Raw genomic sequence first — 25,535 nt, forward strand, 5'->3', positions numbered from 1 at the left:
ATTGCCAGAGAGCTGCCTATAAAAGCTGGTCAAATTACAAATATTATGCTCAAGAATATGCTTCAGCTTTGAGATTATATTATATATCCATCTGGAATGCAGAAAGTAATATTTTTTTTTAAAAAAAATGTAGTAAAATTATGTGTAACAATTTGGCTGTTGAAAACAGAAGAATCCAAGTGGATTCTTGTTCGGTCTTTGCTGGTGATAAAATTATAATTGATAACAAGCTAATATATAGTGATGGTTCCCAATCTGCCATCTTTATTAGGCTGCCTCATTCTGTGAGTAGCGATTCTTTTGAAACATTTCCATAGGGATTTAAATTGTATATGTATAATTTGGATGGATATCAGGATTGATGTTGTACACTTTGCCTAATAGATGACCAAGTACATTCTCTCTGTTCTTGTGGTAATTATTAGTGAGGCCTCGGATCTTTGCTGCAGTTTCTTCATCTATTTTTGATGACAGATTATCATGAGAGCCCATTATCTGCAAAGACAAAACAGGGTATAATATGTCAAGTAAACAGAAACATCTAAGGAAGTTTCAAAACAGCTCGTGCTCTTCTCAGGTTGTGATTTCTATCCCGTGATGGCAAACCTCACCTCGAGGTTCGACTACTGTAACGTTCTCTACATGGGGCTACCTGGGTCCCACCAGATGGCATTGTTTTGTCGACGGGACCCGGAGAAGGCCAAATCTGTGGGACCTAATCAGTCACTGGGATTCATGCGGCAGAAGGTGGTTCCGAAGATATTTTGGTCCGATGCCACGAAGGGCTTTATAGGTCATAACCAACACTTTGATTTGTGACTGGAAACTGATCGGCAACCAATGCAGACTGCGGAGTGTTGATGTGACATGGGCATATCTGGGAACGCCCATGATTGCTCTCGCAGCTGCATTCTGCACGATCTGAAGGGGAAGAGCCTTCTCTGTGGCGGCCCCGACACTTGGAATCAAATTCCCCAGAGATCAGGACTGCCCTCACCCTCCTTGCCTTTCTAAAACTCCTAAAAACCCACCTTTGTCACCAGGCCTGGGGAAATTGATTCCCCTCGGCTGCTTCGTTTTATGTATGGTTTGTTTGGGTTATATGAGTGTTTTTAATCAAGGGTTTTTAACTGTTTTGTTTTTAATCATTGGATTTGTATTTTATATTCCTGTTGTGAGCCGCTCCGAGTCTCCGAAGAGGGGCGGCATACAAGTCTAATAAACAAACAAACAAACAAACAAATAAATAAAACCTATAGCACATGCGCCACGAGTGGTATGCGGAGCCTTCTCTGCAGGCACATGAGCCATTGACCAGCTCAGCTCCACTGCGCATGTGCCAGTGCCTCCCACTGGCCAGCTGATTTTCAGGTCAGACAAGCTCAGGCTTTCTCCTCACTTTATACCACTGGTGCCTTCCCAGGTCTCTGGAGATTCCATCTCAGCATTGTTTGGCCATGCAAGGCTTCCCCTCTCTCCCAGATCCTTTGGCAAAGAGGCTTCTCCCCCAGCTCCATTTGGGGAAAGAGGCTTCCCCCCTCCCAGCTTCTTTTGGGGAAATCTCTTCCCCAATGGAGCTGGTAGGGGAGGGGAGGAGAAAGCCTTGCTGGTCAAACAACACTGGGGTGAAATCTCCAGAGATCTGGGAAGGCACCAGTGACATAAAGTGAGCAGAAAGTCTGAGTTTTCTGACCCAAAAATTAGCTGGCCAGTGAAAGGCACTGGTACAATGGAGCTGAATTGGTCAATGGCTCACGTGCCTGCAGAAAGGACTTTGTGTGCCAGTTGTGGCACACATGTCATACGTTCGCTGCATCACAGTTATAAACAGATGCATACATTCCAAATTGTGATTCCTTTCTTTCAGTTTTGTGCTTTCTTTTCACATAAATGTAAATATTTTAACCTTACAGAATTCTGAGTACTTGGGTACAGAATATTTGAGAATTGCTGCCAAATATATGGGCAAATCCTTTCATCATTCTTTATTTTTTTCAGAGGAGACCTTCAAGAATGATTAACATGAACGATAATAGATATAGGGTTAAAATTTCTATTCATTTATTTCTTTAGTGCATAGAAACAGTGGGTTCTTATGCACTTAATTCTCAGCCAGGGATCACATTGTCCTTTGAGATATAGGTAACCTAATTTCAAAAGCTCAATGTTTCAATCAGTTGAGATGGCTGGCTAGAATGGTCTCTGTAAATTTGTGATTTCAGATACTTCATTTCATCTGCCATCAACCCAGTGATAGGCTCCTACGGGTATGTACTACCGGTAGTAAAATTTTGATCCCCCCCCCTTTTCCCTTCTGGGCTCTGGATATGTTTTTCCTATTGCAGCAAATGCAGTTGAATGTGTATAATTTTAGAAGAGCTTTGCATCCGTGTGTGCACATACACTTTATATAGTAGATAATCAGGGGTGGACTACTGCCTGGACGGTGGGGGAGGAGGAATGCAGTGGGGTAGTGAAAATGGAGCTCCACCCCAGGGCACTCAATTTGCACTGAAAGATGTTGAAACAAAATGCATAAGCCATGCCCACAGTGTGGTAGTAAAAATTTTGGTAGCCCATCACTGCATCAATCCTAGCTAGCATGGCCCATGTACTAGTCAGAAATATCTGGAGGACTTCAAACTAGAGATATTGCAATGATCTAATTTTCCCTTGATATTCTTACTTACTTTGGAATGCTTCCCTCTGAAATCTTTTTCTCTGTGGAGCCTATAGTGGTCTATCTCTGCTATGGCTTCTTCCTTGGCTTGCTTCAATCGTTTTCCTTTTCCTGAAAAAAACAAAAAAAACCATGGCATTTTAATTGTATTATTTTGTACATATCATTTATTTACTGCAGGAGGACAGATAATATTAATATTCAATCCCTCTTTAGTTCAAGAACACTTAGTTTGTTATCTCCTTTCCTTCAGCACAACCCAGACAAGAACCTCAAACTTAACTTTCTTACATTTCTTCTGCTTTCTCTTTACTGCAGAATAAATCTTACTGCCAAATTTCTCCTGCCAAGATGCTGTCTATAACCTTATAACTTTTAAAATTATACATCAATAAATTATGCATAGGCACCATGACAAATTCCTTGTGCGTCCAATCACTTGGCCAATAAAGAATTATATTCTGTTCTGTTCTGTTCTATGCTATGCTATGCTATGCTATGCTATGCTATGCTATGCTATGCTATGCTATGCTATTGTATTCTATTGTATTGTATTCTATTGTATTCTATTCCATTCCATTCCATTCCATTCCATTATATAATATTATATTGTACCCTACCCTACCCTACTCTTTTCTAATATGTAGAGTCTGAATGCCATATAGTCAGGAATTATGTCATAATTCATTTTGGCTTCTACTGGAGAGATTTGGAGAAAGGCATTACTCTTTTTTATTCGGGGAGGGAAGGTCTCTGTTTTGTTGATCACTGCTTAATACTCTTTTAAAAAAATATATTTCTCCTAATTTCTTAGAATGTTGGGAAGCTTTGAATCAGAATGATCTCAAGGGCACTTGTCTCTGTCATAATCATCTTATATAGAATGACCCAATTTCCTTGTCACATTCAGTCATTCAAAAATGTATATAGCCATCCAACTCACACTTGGACTGTTTACTGCTGTTAAAAGCTCAATACAAAAATAATAAAACAATAACAACAACCCAATAACAATCAACAATCAAAAAAGGCACTTAATCTCATTCTGAGGTCCCCAGACCTATTGACATAATTAGGTTTTCAGTGTCTTAAGAAAATGTGTCAAAATGGGGGCTAATTAATGAGGATGATATTACACAGGGAGGGAGCCATTTCTCGCTTGTGGTTGGGGTGCCGGAGGAGAAATCTCCCCCTTCCAGCTACCAAGAACAAGCACCCTACTACTTGTGACCGGGATGCTAGAGGATAATAATAATAATAATAATAATAATAATAATAATAATAATAATAATAATAATAATTTATTAGATTTGTATGCCACCCCTCTCCGAAGAAATCCCCCCCTTCCAGCCACCGGAACAAGCAATGCTGCAGCAGAAGTGGAATCCCTGCCAAAGGGACATCTGTAAGAGACCTGCCTGCTGCGAAATGAGTGCACTTCCTTGGGAGAAGTGGGGGCTGCACTGACTTGTTCTCTGTGGCTGGAAGGGAGGGATTTCTCCTCCAGAATCCTGGCTGCAAGCGGCAGCCCTACGAGAGCAACAGGGGTGACTGGAAGGGGTGGGTGGGATTTCTCACTTGTGCCTGGTATGCTAGAAGAGAAATCCCCCCACTTCCAGCCACAGGGAACAAGAAATCCTGCCGCTGTTGCTCTTCTAGGGCTGCACAGTGATTCTCATTCTGCCACTTGCTGCTTCTCTTCTGGGGTGCCCGAGCTGACGAGATGCTCTGGACTGCGGACCCATATTGCTGTAGGCTGGAGGGCTGGGGCCACGCAAGAAACCCGCTCAGGCAGGGAGGCTGGGAAACCTTAGCCAGCTGGTCCTGACTGACAGTTCTGCTCCCTTAGGAAGTGACAGCCGGGATCCTGTACCCGGGTCTTTGGGCATATGAGCTGTTCTTCTCAGGCATGTGTGCCAGATACCAGGCTAAGTGGCCAGTGTGAATGCACACACCAGAAACAGGAGGATCATCTTCCCAGCAAGTGCATGTGCACCAGATGACTGTTCTATCGGTTTCTGGTACTCCTGAGTGCCTGAAGATCAGCTGTCTGTGCACCGGAACCTGGAAGAGCAAAGGGAGATGGCTCTGTGTGCCACTTCTGGCACACGTGCCATAGGTTTGCCATCATGGGATTAGGCTATAGAAACTGTTCTGTCGGGCTCTCTGGTAGACTCCTCCCAAAAATTCACAGGTACAAATTTCAGACACACACACGTTTGAAAATTCAAAACAATGTTCTTTATAATGAAAATTCACTTAAACTAAGCCCTCTTTTGGTATAGCAAAGAGCACTCGTCTCCAAACAAACTGGTAATTTGTACAAGTCCCTTATCAGTTCTGTGATACTTAGTTTGCAGCTGTGAGGCAATTCACAGTCCTTCTTCTTTCACAAAGTAAAACACACTTTGCTCTGGTTTAGTTTCAAAGCGGGGAAAAATCAGCACACAAAAGGTCAAAGTCAGTAAAGCAGTCACAAAACACAACGATCAGATAATCCTCCACAATGGCCAAACCCACAGGCTGCTATTTATAGCAGCCTCACTAATTACCACAGCCCCACCCAACCACAGGTGGCCTCACTTTCTTTGATAATAATCTCTCAGTTGTTGTTGCCTATGCATCGCTCTCTTCATGCGTGGCTGTATCATTAACTATTGTTCTGAATCCAAGGAGGAGAGAGATAATTAATCTCCTTCTGAGCTGTCTGCCACACTCTCCTCCTCCCTGTCACTCATGTCTTCTTGGTCAGAGGAGCCTTCATCTTCAGATTCCACCGGGGGCAAAACAGGCCTGCAGCATGTGGATGTCTCCCCCACATCCACAGTCCTTGGGGCAGGAGCTGGGCCAGAGCTAACCACAACAGAAACAATACCAGAATGTTGTAATTCCTTACAGGATTAACCCTGTAAAGTGTGTGTGGGGGGAAATAAAAGGAGACTTCTTCTAACAACCAATTCTCTGAACTGCTTAGAAAGTTAACAACCAGTTCTAGCAAACCTGTTGGAACCAGTAGAATTCCACCTCTGTGCCTTCCCCTCATTTCCCAAGGTCATACACACATTCCACTACAAGCAGTGGTGGTACTCAGCCGGTTCTCTTTGGATCATGTGAACCAGTAGCAGCAACTGTGGGAAGCTCTGCCCACCCACCCCAATGTAATGCGCAAGCACTGCACAAGTGCAGGAAGCTGTGTTCATGTGCGCACACTCACATTTGCGAACCGGCAGGGAAGGTAAGTGAATCCCACTATGACTTATAAGCCTATTCTTAATTCATTGCCAAACAAAAGTTAATGGATATATTAAAAGAAGAAAAGTAAATCCACATAAATGCTCATATGAATATCATATACAATGCTCTACAAATGAGGGCAGAACACTATTCTGATGTCTCATTAGGTATAGTGTCTCCATATCACAATGCATATATCCATCTACTAAGTACAGCCATGAAATTAATAAGCATGTTTGAATCTTGCATTTTGAATCTCTCTCTCTCTCTCTCTTTTTTCAATCCAATCAAAAGGAATCTTATTTATCTGCCTAATTTATACAAATCATGGACTTCTAAATGAATGTATATATTTTAGCAAATCTACTTTTTTAAGGCTATGGATAAATAGCCTTAATAGACCAAGCACAATTGTCTTCGGAGTCTTCCTTCTCTGTTCTTTATGTGCTAGTTATAGGGAGAACATTTACATTCCTTTTTGTTATTTTTTATTATTATTATTATTATTATTATTATTATTATTATTATTATTATTATTATTATTATTATTATTATTATTTTATATTATTATTATTATTATTATTATTATTATTATTATTATTATTATTATTATTATATTATTATTATTATGTCAGTACAACACAGCAAACGAGATCACTATGCTGGATTTCGTATTTCATCACCAGTCGGGCGCTTCCCAAGCACCTAGGACTGTGTGATGTAGCGGCGAATTATGTTTGCCAATCCCAGTAAAGCGGCCTTTTGCAATTGACAGATGGAGATTTTGTCAATTCCGATGCTTTTCAAATGTCAGCCGAGATCCTTTGGTACTGCGCCCAGCGTGCCAAGTACTACTGGGACCACTTTCACGGGCTTATGCCAGAGTTGTTGTCTATTATTATTATTATTATTATTATTATTATTATTATTATTATTATTATTATTATTATATACTGACTTTAGGATCAGAAATATTGTGTTTACTTACTCTCACATAAACAATCAAATGCTCCCAGATTTCCTTACTGAAAAAGATTGACAGCCATAGAGCATTGCTCGTTGAAATATGGACAACTTCTTGTATGACCTGAACTTTAAATCAAGTATTTTCTTTTTGTTTTTTTGCAATAGTCAGAGAACAGATTGTAGATGCTGTTGTCAAGGAAAGGCATCATTCTCCAAGATTTGCCTTACTGATTTGCTGACAGGAATCCTTCAGTTCACAACAATTGAATTTTGTTAAACTCCAAACCAATATCATGTTACATCTCAGTTCCCTAAATTGCAGTATTTGCAGTTATTGAGTTTCCGCCTCCTTTTCACTACAGTTTGCTAGATGGAAAGGTGGGTGGGAATATTACAGCACATTTCAAGTACTAACACATTGTAAACATGAAGGAAAAGGTAACATCAAAGCCGAGTGACTCATTTCATAATAAGGGTAATATGAAAATAATGATAATCAACTGATTCTAAAGGATTAGAATAATGCTTAACATAGTCTTGCAAATCCCTTTCAGTTTAGTCAGGTATTTAGGTATTTATGCATTTATTTGGATTAATAATTCTACCTAAGATTGAAGTGTTAAAACAAATCCTATGAGGTTGTTAAGCTCCATATGGACACAGTACACAGAAGAGAAAGCCCTTTTTCAGATGCTAAAGTACATCCCATTTTAAGCAGACTGGAAAGACATGAGTCTCCGAGTCTCCGGAGAGGGGCGGCATACAAATCCAATAAATAAATAAATGAATTTAGGAAAATATTGAAACAATTAAAGGAGTAACTGTGCCTGGACAAGTTCTAGAAGACAAGCCAGAAGGAGAAAAAAATAATATTTTTATACAGAGATTCCATTTCTGTCTAATTTAGATAAGAAAAAGAGGGTGATTAGAACCATTCTGAAAGTATTGATCCCCCCCTACTTATGTTATACTCTTCTCCAGTTCTTGACATTTGACTATTAATGTATGTATCCAATAATCACATCCTAAATAAAAAACACAGCTTCTGAAGAATTTTAGAGTGATTGGTGGTATTCTGTGTACTTTATACTTATAACAGCAAAGACCCACCATTAGGAATGACATCCAAAAGTTTCAAATATTCAACTTGCTTTGCAAATAGCCCAGACTATACATCTTGAATAGTTTCATACTACGGAGGAGGTGATAATGCAAGTATACTTTTGCATTCCAGGTAACATCCAGGTGTGGATATAGGAACTAATCAGTCATAGTTATTTGTGACAAAGCATATGAGGTAAGTTGTTCCAGGTTTCAGTGGTGTAATGAGGGAATTAGCCAATATCTGCAGTTAGATGTAGTCTGTGTCCTGTATTCACATTTATCTCTTCTGACAGAATTTAGATTAAACTTTCCTCTGCTGAGGGGATCCTGTCTCCATAAAAAGGCAATACAGCACTGTGTCTGGTGTCATGTCAATCAGAAGCAATGCCATCAAAACCAAGTTTTTAGAAAAGTGGAGGAAGAGCTGTCATACCACACTACTGCAAAAAGTAAGGAAAACTAAGACAGTTGGGGACAAAGACTTGGGTTTTTGGCATACTGAAAATGTTGCTTGACTCCCTATCGCAGCTAACATAAATAAAGCTACTCATGGCATTGAAACAGAAGATAAAGTAGAATAAGAAATCAGCATAGCTCACTTTTTAAAAAATTGCAATATAAAACATTCTAGAATAATCAAATCTATAGCATCTTTTAAATGTATTTTGAACCCTAAAGGGTCATTTGCTTTTTCTTAAAAAATAATACTTGGACGACTTTGTGTCTGGTGGGCAAATTTAGAATTTTAAAAACAATTTGTGGGCTTTCTTATAAAATGGTTGCCTTTATTCATAAAATGGCTGCCATAGGAAGTATGTCCTGTCAAAAATGCCGTCTCATAAGAAATCCACACTTCTTTATAATCTCTTCATAAGTTTGTCGTTGATATGTTTTAATTGATTATATTTGACATGACCTTATGGTTTTCTTTTGAAGGATTGGGCGAATGGAAGATCTATCATATTTATACTAAACATAATTCTGCTAAACAGTACAAAATCACATTTGGGAAGTTGGGAACTCCTCTCACAGTTACTACTGTTGAGCAAAGTATCACATATACTGTACCTGAGCATTTTGTTTTTCTTGCCTAAATGTAGAACCTTGCTTTTGTCACAATTGAGTTTCATTTTATTAGATAGCACCCAATGTTCAAGTCTGTCAAGATCCTCTTTTATATTGAGCCTGTCTTCTGGAATATTGGCTATTCCTGCCAGTTTGGTGTCATTTGCAAATCAGTCATTGAGGAAGATGTTGAAGAGTACTGAGCCTAAAACAGAGCCTTGGGGTACTCCACTGCAAACTTCCCTCCATGCTCCACTGAGTACTACACATTGAATGCAGTTGGTCAGCCAGTTTATAATGTTTTCTTTTTTAGAAATAATTTTGAAAAGATAAACATGAGTGCATGTGTCTGTGTGTGTGTATGAGAGAGAGGGGGGGAGTGAGAGAGGGAAAAGGAGAGAGAGAGAGAGGCATCATCTTAAACTGGAGAAGCCAATGCACACAAAGCTGATTTTCAGTAGGCTGTGAAAGCTATCTAAATAAGTTTTGTAAGTATTTGGGGGGAGGGACAGGATGAGACGGAGAGGGAGATTTCCTTCTTTGTCTTCAGCACCAACAAGAAACAAACCTATTCTTATGAACGTGAGAGGCATGTTTTCAATTTTCCAGTTCAAGGATGTCAAACCTGTTTCACATTGCAACTAAATCTTGCTGGTGGGAGAGCAAGCAGAGTGTACCTCTTTGAACTGGTTCAGAGTATCCTGGAACTGGTATTTCCTGAAATGCAGAAAAAGTAGCTTTGGCTTATGGCACAGGTTTGCAGGTGTGTGCCTTGATTCCTGGCAACTGCCTGCAGGTTTTTATTTGGTAAGACAGAGAGTTACTGGCCCAAGGTCACCTAGCTAGCTTTGTGCCTAAGTGGATCTATAATTCATGGTCTCCCAGTTTCTAATCTGATGCAAATTGTCTGTTTTAAAGATAATTATATCGCCAACCACCTTTAAAGATAGTTCAGATTTTCTGTTTCACAAAGGCAATGGAATAATAGACTGGAAGGGAGGTCTTCTAGTCCAATACCCCTGCTCGAGCAGGAAGCCATATAACAAGATGAAATTATTTAAATGCATCTTCATAGAAGCTTAAGGAAGAATGTAGGAGATAAAAGTCTTCGGGAGAGGGGCGGCATACAAATCTAATAAATACAATAAAAGAGCTACAAGAGACAGAAGTAGTCTGATCCTGGAAGGCTCAAGGCTGACTCAGCCTGCCATCATTCCAAGGTCAGTAAAATGAGGACGCAGATTGTTGAGGGCAATTTGCCTACTCCATAAACCGCTTAGAGCAGGAGTGCCAATTTCATTTAGGGACACACCAGAGCTATTGTTGACCTTGGGGGGATGGGCAGGCGTGGCTGACTGGGTGGATTAGGCCAGCTTGATACCACTCACTGGGTGTGGCCAACTGGGTAGATGTGGCCAGCTGGACTCCACTTGCAAACTTCTAGCGTGTTTATCCTTTGCATTGGGTAGGCCAGGCTGAAGTAACGTGGGTAGACCAGACCACATCCATGATCCTTGAGTTTTTCACCCCTGGCTTAAAGAGAGTGCTGTAAAGCACTATGAAGTGGTATATAAGCCTAATATTATTGTTGTTGCTAGAAGAGCAATAGCATAACTCATTTCATGGAAATGAAACCAATTTAATTGACAAAAACAATTGGCACAGACTTGCCAGCTGCTAATCAAAAAGCTGCTCTTTTTAGAAAAAACGGGGGGAAACATCACTGTAGCTTGGAGTACAGTCTAAAACTGCTATCTTGTTTCCTAAAAAAAATATTAGGAAACACTGCCTCTTTTCTCAGAGCTCATGAGATTGTGTTCTAGACCTGTGATGGCGAACCTATGGCATGTGTGCCCAAAGTGGCATGTGAAGCTATGTTGCCTGGCATGCACCACCTTTCCTGTTTGTCTTCCGGATTTCTGGTGTGCCTGCGCACATGATGATCAGCTGTCCATGTGGGCAACAGTGCTGATCAGCTGTCCATGTGTGCATGCGTGGCAGAACCCAGAAGTTCTGCTTTTCTGGAGCACGACCACCTTGCGTACATGGGAATGCTGGAAACCAGCCTGCACGTATGTGCTGGCTAGCTGATTGCTGGGCATACATGCATGCTAGAACTGAAAGTTCAGCCTTTTCCAGAGCACGGCCTTGAAAAGTATGCCGCCCCGAGTCTGCGGAGAGGGGCGGCATACAAATCCAATAAATGAATGAATGAATGAATGAATGAATAAATAAATAAATAAATAAATAAATGCACAAAATGTTTCCATGCAACCTTTTCAGCACTCGATGTCAAAAAGGTTCACCATCACTGACCTAAATTGTTATTATATCCTGTACTGCATTATTGGATTGCTACTGCTATGGATAAGGACAGCGTACCAGTAGTGAAAATTACGCTGCGCACGCAGCTGTATGTGTGTGTGTGCGCATGCACATCCCAGCATGTTTTTGCTTCTGCGCATGTGCAGGAAGCAGAATCTCATGAGTGGAGGGTCATATGTGAGATTTTGGTGATTTTTTGCTTCCACGGAAGCAAAAAACCACCAAAATTTCTTGTATGCATCCCCTCACAAGATTTTGCTTTCTGTACATGCGCAGTAGCAAAAATATGTTGGTATGCATGCGCACGCACGCATACAGAAGTGACCTGAATGCACAGCAAACTGCTAGCGTTGGGAATGGGAATTTGCCCCGGCTGTGTTGCATTAGATTCATAGCAGTATTTGTATTAAATAGGTTCAGTTTGCCATTTTTAATTTTAATTTATCATTTTTGTTCCTCTTTTTAGAGATTTAAAGATTCTTTTTAGATTTTAAAAATATTTTAAGGTTTTATGTAATTTAATTTTTGTATTTTTAATGCTTTTAATTTCCTTGTAACCCACCTTTGTTATGCTGAACTTTGACCATAATTAAGTTTGATGGTGATTAGTTTCTTCTGGATTTTAGCCTTCATATTTTGTATGGTGTTTATTACTGCTGTTCATGTGCCCATGTAAGATATGTAAAGGCTTTATAGGAAGGTATCTTCACTGGACTGTAATGGAAGTGTGGGAAGTTATTCGTTAGATTACTGATAATTGCTTTTGGTTGCTTGAACTCCCACAGACTTCTCAGATACTTTGCAATTAAGGTCAGTATTATGGGTGTCACCTCTGAATGTTTATTCTCTTTCATTTTGTTTGTTTTTGGAAAGCACCCATGCATCTCCATAAGACACACAATGTCACCATTGCAGTACATCTACATGACTGAGATTTGCAAACTAACTTTTGAACACTTTGTCATGAAACACAGCTTGAAAAATATCCTTTAATTCAAAGTCCATATTGCAGAGTCCACTCTTTATAGATTTTTCTTTGGAATTTTTGTGTGTGTGTGTGTGTGAATTCAGATAAAAATACCATTCCTGTCCTAATGTCTTTTTATCTTTTCTATCTCTACTTTATACTTATATTATGTTAAACATACTGCAATACAATGCTATATTTGTATGACAAATAAAATAAATAAATAAAAATAAATAAAATAAATTATTATTATTATTATTATTATTATTATTTATTAGATTTGTATGCTGCCCCTCTCCGTAATCCAAAAGATTATTTCCTTTCTTACTACATTTATATTCCATATTATATTTTATACAACTCAGTATGGTGTACATCAGAGGTGGGTTGCTCTTGGTTTGGACTGGGTCTGTTGAACCAGTAGTGGGAATTTCGCTCTGCTCACCAAACTGGGAGTGATGGCTGGCTGGCCATGTCCCCAAACCTGGTCTCTAGGTGGCTCTGTAGGTGCCACCATCTTGTTTTTGCCTTCTGTGCACATACAGAAGCTGGGTTTCCGGCACTGCGCATGCGCTCACAACAAGGTAAGGTATTTTAGGTAAGGTAAGTTAGAACCCACCCCTGTTGTACATAATACTTCTGCTACCCATTTCTCCACAGTCTGTGAGGTGGATTGGGCTGAAAAAGAAAAACTGGCTCAAAATCACTTAACTAGCTTTCATGCCAAGGAAGGACTGGAATTCAGTGTTTGGAATGATGGGCATAGTTCCCTCTAAGCTGAGCAGTGAGCAATTGCTCACTTAAAAATCATCATCAACTCAGAGTTTTCCAAACCTGCCCAGAAGCCGAGAGGGAAAGAGTGAGAGGGAAGGGGAGAGAGAGGAAGAGAGGAAGAGAGAGAAACAGATAGAAAAAAGAGAGGAAGGAAAAGAGAAAGAAAAAGAATGGGAGTAAGGAAGAGAGAAAGAAAATCAAAATCTAGTTTGAAACTAGCTCCACTATTTAAGTGGCATTTTGATATTGATAGAGTTGCCCTATTATGAGCTCACTGTTATAGACACACAGTACAGTATTTTATTTTGAAATTCTCTGAGGCAAAACAGGGTGGGTTTTTTGTTTATTTATTTATTTGTTTGTTTGTTTATTTATTTATTATTTCTGTGCTGCCCAGCCCCCAAGGGACTGCCGCTCAGACACTATACCTTTCCGCCCCTGCCCCCCCCCCCAAAAAAAAAATTAGAGGGAACACTGATGATGGGCCACCAACTTCCCCACTACGTGGAACTGTTTGTATTAAAGATAATTATATCCCTAACAGCGCATTAGAACCTAAAATAAAGGCAGGGCAGATTATCAGGTTTTCATAAAGATGGAATTTTTCAAAATACCTCTTTGTAGAAGCTTAAGGAAGTGAATGAAAGACTCTGAAATGAGTAACAGCAAAATCCAGTTTCATGGAAATGAATCAATTTAATTGACAAAAATCTTTAAAAAGTCCTGGTAGGAAATGCAGAGCTGCTGATGGGGCCCAATATAATAAAGAGAAAGAGATCTTAGGAAACAAGACATGAAATCTTGTGTAAGGATGAATAATAATTTGTAGAAGCTGCTGCTGAATAAAAATGCATGAGGTTTTATGTACTGTGTAACTTTCAACAAAACCCCCAAAGTGTAATTAGACTAACAAAATATGAGTAGCTGGGTTAAAAAATGATAAATAATGTTTGAAATTCAAACAAGTCTACTTTATATGGAAGACCTTCAAGAACTACTGTTACTAACCACTGGCCTTTTTGGTTGAGGCTGATAGGAAATGATAGTGAACCAATAGACAGAAGGCAATGATTCCTTTAGTTCTGAGATGCAGCCAATATTAAAATATAGAACATTATAATGGCATGGTTGGAAAAAAATGATTCCACTCTCACTCACACACACATATCACATACATTATCTCAGTCTCCCTATTATAGACCCCAAATGGAAGACACAATTCTGATTAGAGAACCAGAAAACAATGTAAGTTGTAGAATACTGTAATTCCATATAAGTAAATAGAAGGATGACTGTTGAGTCACATTAATTCAGGTCTGAAACTAGACACCAAATTATTAAAATGATGAGAACAAGACATTGGAGGTAGTTTTAAAAATTAACCCAATGGGGGGGGGGATAAAACTACAATAACATTTAAAAATATTATAACATTTCCTTGTAGCTGTAATTATATATGGCAAAAGATTTCTGGAGATTCAACAGAGTTTCAGCATAGGGGGTAACTTACTTTTTTTGGCTTCTTCAAGCTTATCTTTGGCCCGCTTTTCTGCATGGAGAAGCTGCTGTATTCCCTGAGACTGGCTAGTCATTTTGCCCCTTTGAGTTCACAAAATGCCTATGGCAACTGCAAAGGAGGAAGAAGATTTTATGGCAAGAACAGCATATTTATTCAACATTTCTCCTGTTGTGTCAATAATCAAACCATAAACTTCGCTCTGTCTTTTTGCAGGCTAAAGCCAGATTAAAACCATGGAGAAAAACAAAAAGCAGGTGCAAAGATGTGAATCTACTGGTTCGAGGGAGTTTCTCCATCCCCCATAGCTGCCCTCTTCCACATAATTTATATGCAACCGTCAAGATAAAACCTTTGCTAACCCTGTTTGATGGCAATATTTATGCGATGTTTAGATTAAAAATATCAAGGTAGCTGCACGATTTGAGTAAAGCAAAATTTAGAAAGCACTTGGATTTTTCCCAGCTTAATACTTGCAGATCTTTTTTTGCACAGAAGTTGCCATTAATACAGGCATATCAATCATTGCTATTGATTCACCACCTCCTTCTTTCATATTGCAGGTACGAGTATTTAAGCATATCAGGTTCTCCAAGGTGATTATTATTATTAGGATTAAAAGCCAGGATATATGGGTCATATGAGGACATAGTTTCCATTTCAGTATTTGGTATTGTTTGCATTTTTAAAAAAGAAAAAATCACTTGTACATTCATTCATTCATTCATTCAATCAATCAATCAATCAATCAATCAATCAATCAATTTTTATGCCGCCCTTCTCCTTAGACTCAGGGCAGCTTACAACATGTTAGCATTAGCACTTTTTAACAGAGCCAGCATATTGCCCCCGCAATCCGGGTCCTCATTTTACCCACCTTGGAAGGATGGAAGGCTGAGTCAACCTTGAGCCGGTGATGAGATTTGAACTGCTGACCTTCAGATCTACAGTCAGCTTCAGTGGCCTGCAGTACGGCACTCTACCTGCTGCGCCACCCCGGCTCTTGTTTAATTTATTTATTAAATTAATTTAATTTAATATTTAATTTATACCCTTGATTTCTATTAATAAAACAATAATAGTACCAAAATGAGCAACACACATTTTTTATACCTATTTTGTAAAGGTAAACATGATTTTCAAAAGTGCATCAAAGCACACAGGATATATAAATACTATGTATTTAGACATTTTTGTTTTGCTTTTTGAAGGTCATAATAATTACAGTTACACATTGTTAGATTGCCAATAATCACGGATGCCATTCTAGCTCGATCTGTTTAATTAGGAATCGGTAACAAAATAACTAAGAATAAACAGTAACAAAATAGAAGACAAGAATAGCCGGCTCGTGACTGTGCTGCTCTTTTTAAACTTTTTTCCGCTAGAGGCGTGGCTTGACACCTCTTGAATTTCCCGGCCGCGGTTTATCCAATCCGGTTAATGCATATTAACCCATTTCCATAACTATTTCCATATTCTATTTTCATACACAACACACATAGCTAGGACTAGTCCAGTGTGGAGTGATTTTCACTTCTCCCTCTCCCTCAACTCCCATTAACTGGATCTTCTGCAGAGGTCTGTAAGGATTAGTTTGCGAAGAAGGCCTGGATAAATAAAACTGTTCATAACTTTGAATCTCCTTATGATGAACAGCATTAGTTTTTAACCAATGTTCTTCAATATGTAATTACCACCCTGGCACGGGAGCAATATGTAATTACCACCCTGGCACGGGATGGCTTGAGCCACCTGAGCCACCTCCGTGCTGAGGTGCGTGCTGAAGTCATAGTGGAAGAAAGAAAACTTAAATACTATTTTAAACTTTGAATTCCTCTCCACTATCTTAGGGTACATCCAGACATAGCACAATAGTGGACATTGTGCTATTAAAGTGAGTCAGAACCACAACCACATATATGTAAAAAGACAGGCTTTGATATCATTATTTCATTCAAAAACTAGATTTTTTTTTACTCTCCTCCCATAGATGTCCTTGATAGTTTTGTTTCTGTATTGTGCCAGGATAATTGTGATATAGTAGTAACTCTACTTACAAACTTAATTCGTTCCGTGATCAGGTTCTCAAGTAGAAAAGTTTGTAAGAAACAATTTTCCCCCTAGGAATCAATGTAAAAGCAAATAATGTGTGTGATTGGGGAAACCACAGGGAGGCCCTGTTTGCTCCCAGGAGATTCCTAGAGAGGCCCCATGGAGGCTTCTTCCTGCCTTTTCCGGTGATAGTTTCGGAGGCTCGGGTTTGTAAGTGGAAAATTGTTCTTGAGAAGAGGCAAAAAAATCTTGAACACCCGGTTCTTATCTGGAAAAGTTCGTATGTAGAGGAGTTCTTAGGTAGAGGCACCACTGTACTTGAAGACAGCAAAATAGGAAGTAGGGAGCTACATGTTCAGGCGGGGGTTCCACTTATCAGCCGCTATCAGTGGACTCTCTGGGATCATCGCATGCATATGCACATCCGGTGGGCATGCATACACCCATAGGTATGAGATTTGGCTTCTGCGCATGTGAAGCAAGTGAAATCTCACATAAGTATGCTCTCATGCATGAAATTTTGCCAATCTTCGGCAATTTCTTTGCTTCCGTGCATGCACAGAAGCAAAAAGAATGCCAACATCAGCAAAATCTCATACACAGGAGCGTCCTTGCGTGAGGTTTTTCTTGCTGCGCATGCACAGAAGGTGCATGGAGATGCGTGCACATCTCAATTTCTGCTACCTGAACCCCGATCCCAGCTGTACTGGCTGCAACCCATTACTGTGTTGCTTATCTTGACTGATGGATGCATTTCACAATGTTTGAATAAAGAAGTAAATTAGAATATGAAAAATATTTGCAGACAGATTTTTGTCCCGCTTCTTTAGGTTTCCTTAGGAGTGGAATGTGTCAGTGTGAACTTTTATGTCAAGAAATGTTAACTTAACTCAGTACCTGGTTCTTGTGGTTCACAAGATCTGTGAGAGAACAGACAATAAGATGCATATTTATCTATTTTTATCTCATTGAACCTTCCTTCCTTCCTTCCTTCCTTCCTTTCTTCCTTCCTTCCTTCCTTCTGACAGTGAAAATGAGAGTGTAGGACATCTAAAATCCTAAAACTGCTTTTATTTATTAGATTTTTAAAATTCTTCCTTTATTACTTTATAAGTAATAATAAACATTTATTTATAGTGCCCTTTTAACAAAGGGCATAACAGCAAGTTAGCAATAGCACTTTTTAACAGAGCCAGCATATTGCCCCCACAATTGAAAGGCCGGGTGATTAAACCAGTGATTTTCAACCATTTTTGAGCCGCGGCACATTTTTTACATTTACAAAACCATGGGGCACATTGGGGGGGAGGGGCTAAAAAAAGTTTGGATAAAATTTTTTTCTCTTCCTTTCGCTCTATTTCTCCCTCCCTCTTTCTCTCCCTTCCTCTTTTTTTCTCTCTATCTCCATCCCTCTTTCTTTCTCTCTTCCTTCTTTCCTCTTTTTGCTCTATTTCTCTCTCCCTCCCTCCCTCCCTCTATTTCTTTCTCTCTCCCACCTTCCCTCCCTCCCTCTCTTTCTCTCTCTCTCTCTTGCTTTCTTTCTTGCTCTCTTGCTCTCTCTTGCTTTCTTTCTCTCTTATTCTCTTTCTTTCTCTCTTTCTTTCTCTCTCTCTTGCTTTCTTTCTCTGTCTTTCTTTCTCTCTTGTTTTCTTTCTCTCTCTTGCTTGCTTTCTCTCTCTCTTTCTCTCTCTTTCTTTCTTTCTCTCTCTCTTGTTTTCTTTCTCTCTCTGAGCTTCGCGGCACACCTGACCATGTCTCGCGGCACACTAGTGTGCCACGGCACACTGGTTGAAAAACACTGGATTAAACACCTGGCCGCCATTTGCAGAGGCGGGAATTAGCTCAGCACCAATCGCTGCAGGGGAGCTCTCGCGCAGTAGTGCAAGAGCTCCCAGCATCCTTTGTGGGCCGCACGGACTGTCGGGAAGCGTGGGCGTGGCTATTGTCTTATTTTAAGGTCTGTTGCACCACCCATGCCTCCTTGCCCGCATGCCACCCTGCAGACACCCACCCACCCTCTGCTCAATCCAGGGTGTTCAATGGGTCGCCCAATTGGTGGTCAAGTAGGAATTTTTGGCAATCTCTGAACATTTATTCAGATTGTTTTTTGGCCTACTCCATCCTGGGCGATCGAGATGGAATCATGGTTAGGGGGTGCATCTGTTGGTAAATAGAGTTTGATTTCACTATTTGATGCTTATATTGGTCACTATATGGCAGAAACAGGGCGGAAAGGGTATCAGTAGCAACTGTGTGTTCTCCTTTGGGCATTTTTTGTAAGATGATTGGCACCTTCACTGCACAATTCATGCTTCCTCCATGGATGGAGCGGTGTGAAGGGGGTGCCCTTGGGGCTCACCTACGTCATTTCCGGTTCCGGGTCATGCAGGGTGAGCCCTCCCACACGCTGGGCGTGGCTTTATGGGCTGGGTGTAGGCGGGGCATGCCTCACTCTGACCAGGCATGGAGTTATGCCATTGGTTGCCCAAGTATGTTGTGTTCAGGAAATTACACCCCCATTTAGCGACCCCTGCAGGTCTTTCTGTTAATATCTAATAAAGTGACCCTTTATTCCCAGCTCGGTGTCCGAGTGCTTATTTCCCATCCGATGAAATCTGGCTCCTCATTTTATCCACCATGGAAGGATGGAAGGCTGAGTCAACTCAAGGCAGCAAACACATTGTACCTAATATTCCTTCTTTCTCCTATTTTCTTCACAGCAATAACTGTGTGACATGGATGAGGCTGAGGGAGAGTGATTGGTCCAGAATCAGCCAGCTGACTTTCATGCCTAAGGCAGGAGTAGAATTCACAGCCTCCTGGTTTCCAGCCTGGTACCATAACCACTAGGCCAAACTGGCATTGTTTAGCTACATAGGCTTTTCCTGACACTTATTCTGGGAACCAAAAATGCAAAGCAACAAAAGAGAAGTGAATTGTAACGATCTGTTTTTGTTGGTCTACCAACTGGTGGGCTTACTTTCCAAATATAAACTTAGCAGCCCAGCCAAAGCTCTATCCACCCCCCGCCCACACCTCATTCCTGCTCTCTGGATTCTCCCTTAGAACCAATTTATCAGTACGGCACTTGTCCTAAAGACTGTCTTCTCACAATTGCAGAAACTTTCTCCTACATACAGAAGGCCCCTACAGAAAAACAACTTTTTAACCGCTTCCTATTCAGATTGCACAAAAGACAACAGATGCTCTGTGACTTGCTTTTGCAGCCCAACTGCTACATCCCAGGTACAAATGGGTCTTGAAAAATTGTGGTATCTCTGCCAGGTGTTCTCCTCCCTTTCTGAGATTATTATCTTTTTTTTTGTCTTTTTTTTCATTTTAAAAATATTTTATTTACAAATATACAATGAATATATATAGTTGCAATTGACAATAAAAACATTCCAAGTTACAGAAGATAATAATCATGTCAGATTATAGTCTAAACAATATACTTTGACAATATACTAAGACAAATAAACAAAAAAGTCTATGAACATACAAACATACAAAAGAAAGAAAAAAAAAGAAAGGGAAAGAAAAGAATAAAAGGAAGAAAGGAGTGGGCGGGTGTACATTAGATCTGTATTGAGATTATGAACTAGATATATTTTCTGCAGCTCATTCCTTATATCCAATATTTGTAATTATAGATAGGTAAAAGAAAGAATTGAATAAATCAAGATAAAGAGGTTTTAAGAAAGCCAGTCCAATTTTAAAGTACATATCAATGTCTCTTGCATGTAATGAAAAAGAAGGAAAGGTTTAATACCAGATTTGTGTCTGTTTGAATATATACAGTTCTTGTCATTTGTTAGGCAAGTTGTTCTTTTTTTCCTAACCAACAGTAGAAAGGATCCCAACAGTTATTAAATGAGATTATTATCTTTCAAAGAGGATTGCAAATGCCAAATAATAGACTCCATTCTGCTCAAGCTACCATGCATTTATCACTTAAGGGTAGAACATAGGAAGAAGACCTGTGGTGGAGTACTATTCCAACTAGAAGAAGAGTTGTTTTTTTTTAAATGTTTCTCTGGCTTCTTAGGAGTTAAAAGGCTGTTGGTTTTCCTGTCCTTTGTTCAATTCTAAAAAATGTCCCCTGTTAGAACTGGTTGCCAAGCCTGGAACTATTTCATTATTGCTGAAACTGGCAATGTGCTAAGGAGCAGATGCACCATTGCTTTGCCATTCATACCATTTGCCTTCATATACGTGCATGCGCACACAGACGCACACAAACATAGAGTATCCCTCCCCCGCACACACATTATGCTCTGTTTACGTGGCCAAGTAATCAAATAAGCATTTCAGCTTGTGGCAAGCTGGAATCGCTTCCTTTCTTGACTTTATGCAATCAGGATCTCGGTGAATTCTGTCTGTGAGCATCACATGAAAGTCTGTCATTGCCCAAAGAAGTAGATTTCCCAATTAGCAAAAAACTGACTGTTGTTATAGTTTCTACAGTTGAGAAACTGGATTTTTAATCTGTTGTTGGCTGGACAAACCAATAGAGAGTTCTTCATTATCTAACACTTTTTGGAGAAAAGTATAAAACAACAACAACAAAAGATTTATAAAGGAACACAGTTTTGCTGCTGGTCTACTGGTAGTGAAATAGTGAGAGAGAAACCAGCTGCTACTTACTTTATTAGCAAAATGTAGGAACCTTTGCAAAGATAAAAGGATGGATATCATTTTTTCTATCCTTCAGCTCTTGGCAAGCAGATTGAAAATCCCTGTAGCTGTGAATGACAAGATGGAAAAATGACACAGATGGATAATGTGTATTACCAAGTAAACAATGGAGTTAGGATATGCCTAAACTACTGAGTAAAATGTTGGGGTCTCTTCCTAGATGAGGAAAAGTGCAAATGGCACTTTTAAGTGGAAATAAGACATAATTTGTTCCTAACAACCACTGATCCTAGTTGGATATCCTGAATATATCCTGGATAGCCGGCTTTGGGTGGCATAAGCCGGTAAACCAGTGTGTGGAGGCTGTGACTGGCGTGGGTAGCTTGAGCTCACGGGTTTGTGGTTGCAGTCCATGCTACGACCTATCCCATGCACATATCTATACTTTGCTGTTCTCCCAATTATTTCCTTCAGTTTAGCTAATTTTTCAGAATGTGGAATTAACACAGAGACTAAAAGAGAACAAACGTTTTTTATTTCCTAAACTGTTTAAGCGCTCTTTAGTTGCAATCTAACAAAAGGTTTACTTTGGATTTACACTTTTTGTTTTGATACACACAAATTACATTTTATCATAAATAAACGAAACTTGGCTAGGTTTGCAATATACTAAGACACCCAAAAGGAAAACGGAAGGTGTAACCAAAGTTAATAGGGCAAGGCAGAACCCATAGGAAGGATGGTGAGTTCAAATTTCCGTTTTAAGAAGGCCTCTGGATCTTCATAATCTGCCTCTAACCTTCTATTCCTTGGAACAGACACTGCGTAATTCTTATTACTAATAGCTAACTTCTAACTTCTACCACATAAGTACTATTTCTAACGTCATCCTTCTGGTAACTCTGGCACATGAAGGGTCACCCACATCCTGTGTGTTTTTTCCCAATTACTGACTCAAATTATAAAGGGGAAAAAAGTTATAGGGCCATTTTCCAGTCATACAGCATTGAGGCAAAGGACTCAAAGTATCAGCTCCTTCTCCCATAGAGATGAATTGCAGGGATGGGCTTCGAAATGTTTAATAAGGGGTTCTCTGCCTGGTTGCTGAGTGGGTGGGGCCATGGTGGGCATGGCCTAGTTGGCCTCCTGCATCACAGTGGGGGGAAGGGGGCGTTTTTGCCTTCCCCAGGCTCCAGAAGCTTAAAGCTCCAGAGGCACTTCTGGAGGCTGGAAACAGACCCATTTCCAGCCTTCCTGAACTTCTGGCAGGCCCATGTTTTGCCCTCCCGAGCCTTCCCCTGCGCCCAGCATTTACTGAATCCAAAACGGGCTGCATGGGGATTCCTGGGAGGGATGGTGCAGGGGGGGTGGGGCCAGCCAGAAGTGGGATTTGGGGGGTTCTCCGAACTGTACAGAATCTTAGCTAGATATTCTCCTGAACTCTTGTGAACCCCAAGCAGACAACCCCTGAATAAATGTTAATTAAAGAAAATAATATTTGTAATTCAAATATAAAACACTCAAAATGCAAATATTCAATGTTAAAATAGCTTCCTGAGCAGCCCAACATATAACTAGCACCTTGTTTTTATTAAAATATAAAATAAATCATATTGATCTACTCAGAACACAAATCACTAATTCTACTGCTTTGGATGAGTTTTACAAGACTTCAGTTATCATGGAAAAATACTGAGATAAAGCCCATAAAGCTCCAAAAAATAATCCAACCATCATAGCTAAGGTATGCTATTTTGCAACTTATACAAAGAGATAAACATAATGAACAGTACAAAATTAATACTCCCTCCCCCAAAATTCAAAAGATCTTATTGCAAGCATCTGACAAAATATTTCTGTTTTGAGTGAAATAATCCAAATTCTTGAAATGGTTCTTCTCAATTTTTTAAAAAAATTATTTTGTCCAATACAAATTGAAAGTTAAGGAGAATAAAAACGTGTAGTAGTAAATATCAGGGAAGGGATAGAAGAAGAGATATGAGAATAGAATACATCAATGAAGAGTAGAGGAAGGATGTATGGATGGGAGAAAAGATATATAAAATATAGGAGAGACAATTGGACAGGGGACCAATTGGACAGGGGACCAATTGGACAATTGGACCAATTGGACAGGGGACCAATCTTGAAATAGTTCTTCTTCTCCTTTTACACAGAATTCAATCCTTCTCCATATTAGCAAATTTTAAAGTGAGCCTGGTTAAAATCAGCTTAGACGGTGATTCTTTGTTGAGAAAGTTGTAAAACCAAAGAATGGAAGCCAGCATGCATGAGAGATTCTAAGAATGAGATTCTAAGAGTGGACCTGCTTTTGTTTTAACTCAGATTCTTTCTAAAGCAAATTTAAGTGTATTAGGCAGAGAAAGCAGACATCACTCTTTTCACCTATTGTGTCAACTAAAGAATTGGTGGAATTTTTGCATTTTCATTTTATCTTTCACAACAGCATTTCTACTTAACTTGTCTTTCATGCCTTCTGTCACTAGCTCCTACCACATCCTGTTTGGTTCTTGGAATTTTTTTTTCTATTTTTTTAGCATGGGGCTGAGCTCTACTGAGAGCTTCTTCATTCTGTTGTACAGTTGTTGCAAAAGGGTTATCAGGTTCAGGTGAACAATAGATGGCAGCAAGTCTATTAACAGGAGAAGTTCCTGAGGATTGGAGAATGGCCAGTGTTGTGCCTATTCACAAGAAGGGCAGTAGAGAAGAAGCTGGTAACTACAGGCCAGTTAGCTTGACATCAGTTGTAGTTAAAATGATGGAGACTCTACTCAAAAAGAGGATAAATCAGCACCTAAAAAACAATAACTTATTGGACCCAAATCAGCATGGCTTTACTGAAGGCAAATCATGTCAGACTAATCTCATTGATTTCTTTGACTATGTCACAAAGGTGTTGGATGAAGGTGGTGCCGTGGATATTGCCTACCTGGACTTCAGCAAAGCCTTTGATACGGTTCCACATAAAGAGCTGATAGATAAATTAGTGAAGATTGGACTTAATCCCTGGATAGTTCAATGGATTTGCAGCTGGCTGAAGCGTAGACATCAAAGAGTTATTGTTAATGGCGAGTATTCTGAGCAGAGTCAGGTTACAAGCGGTGTGCCACAAGGGTCTGTTCTGGGTCCTATTCTTTTTAATATGTTTGTGAGTGACATAGGGGAAGGTTTGGTAGGGAAGGTTTGCCTATTTGCCGATGACTCTAAAGTGTGCAATAGGGTTGATATTCCTGGAGGCGTCTGTAATATGGTAAATGATTTAGCTTTACTAGATAAATGGTCAAAGCAATGGAAACTGCAGTTTAATGTTTCCAAATGTAAAATAATGCACTTGGGGGAAAGGAATCCTCAATCTGAGTATTGTATTGGCAGTTCTGTGTTAGCAAATACTTCAAAAGAAAAGGATTTAGGGGTAGTGATTTCTGACAGTCTCAAAATGGGTGAACAGTGCAGTCAGGCGGTAGGGAAAACAAGTAGGATGCTTGGCTGCATAGCTAGAGGTATAACAAGCAGGAAGAGGGAGATTATGATCCCGCTATATAGAATGCTGGTGAGACCACATTTGGAATACTGTGTTCAGTTCTGGAGACCTCACCTACAAAAAGATATTGACAAAATTGAACGGGTCCAAAGACGGGCTACAAGAATGGTGGAAGGTCTTAAGCATAAAACGTATCAGGAAAGACTTAATGAACTCAATCTGTATAGTCTGGAGGACAGAAGGAAAAGGGGGGACATGATCGAAACATTTAAATATATTAAAGGGTTAAATAAGGTCCAGGAGGAAAGTGTTTTTAATAGGAAAGTATACACAAGAACAAGGGGACACAATCTGAAGTTAGTTGGGGGAAAGATCAAGAGCAACATGAGAAAATATTATTTTACTGAAAGAGTAGTAGATCCTTGGAACAAACTTCCAGCAGACGTGGTAGATAAATCCACAGTAACTGAATTTAAACATGCCTGGGATAAACATATATCCATCCTAAGATAAAATACAGAAAATAGTATAAGGGCAGACTCGATGGGCCATGAGGTCTTTTTCTGCCGTCAGACTTCTATGTTTCTATGTTTCTATGTCTCTGGAGAGGGGCGGCATACAAATCCAATAAATAAATAAATAAATAGAAACATAGAAGATTGACAGCAGGAAAAGACCTCATGGTCCATCTAGTCTGCCCGTATACTAT

At 39.7% G+C, this 25,535-nt stretch overlaps 1 protein-coding gene across 1 annotated transcript; it reads right to left on the minus strand.

Moving 5' to 3' along the window:
- Window positions 1-236: 236 nt before the first annotated feature.
- On the minus strand, window positions 237-21,351 carry LOC139155629 (V-type proton ATPase subunit G 3-like). The gene is made up of 4 exons (XM_070730834.1): window positions 21,334-21,351; window positions 14,626-14,742; window positions 2,691-2,791; window positions 237-495 (listed from the first exon to the last, which is right to left on the minus strand). Exons 2-4 carry the CDS (start codon window positions 14,705-14,707, stop codon window positions 322-324), a joined length of 357 nt encoding a protein of 118 aa, XP_070586935.1. The 5' UTR covers window positions 14,708-14,742; window positions 21,334-21,351; the 3' UTR covers window positions 237-321.
- Window positions 21,352-25,535: the final 4,184 nt, after the last annotated feature.

This window comes from Erythrolamprus reginae, unplaced genomic scaffold (genome assembly GCF_031021105.1).
Source record: "Erythrolamprus reginae isolate rEryReg1 unplaced genomic scaffold, rEryReg1.hap1 H_35, whole genome shotgun sequence".
In the NCBI taxonomy this organism is placed as follows: domain Eukaryota; kingdom Metazoa; phylum Chordata; class Lepidosauria; order Squamata; family Dipsadidae; genus Erythrolamprus; species Erythrolamprus reginae.

Bases quoted from the DNA above. Each gene is read 5' to 3' on its own strand.
- LOC139155629 (XM_070730834.1), bottom strand. From the start codon at position 14,707: ATGACTAGCCAGTCTCAGGGAATACAGCAGCTTCTCCATGCAGAAAAG. The intron at 2,792-14,625 runs GTAAGTTACCCC...TGTTTTTTTCAG, and splicing joins GCTTGAAGAAGCCAAAAAAA to GAAAAGGAAAACGATTGAAG. The intron at 496-2,690 runs GTAAGTAAGAAT...TTGTCTTTGCAG, and splicing joins TCAGAGGGAAGCATTCCAAA to ATAATGGGCTCTCATGATAA.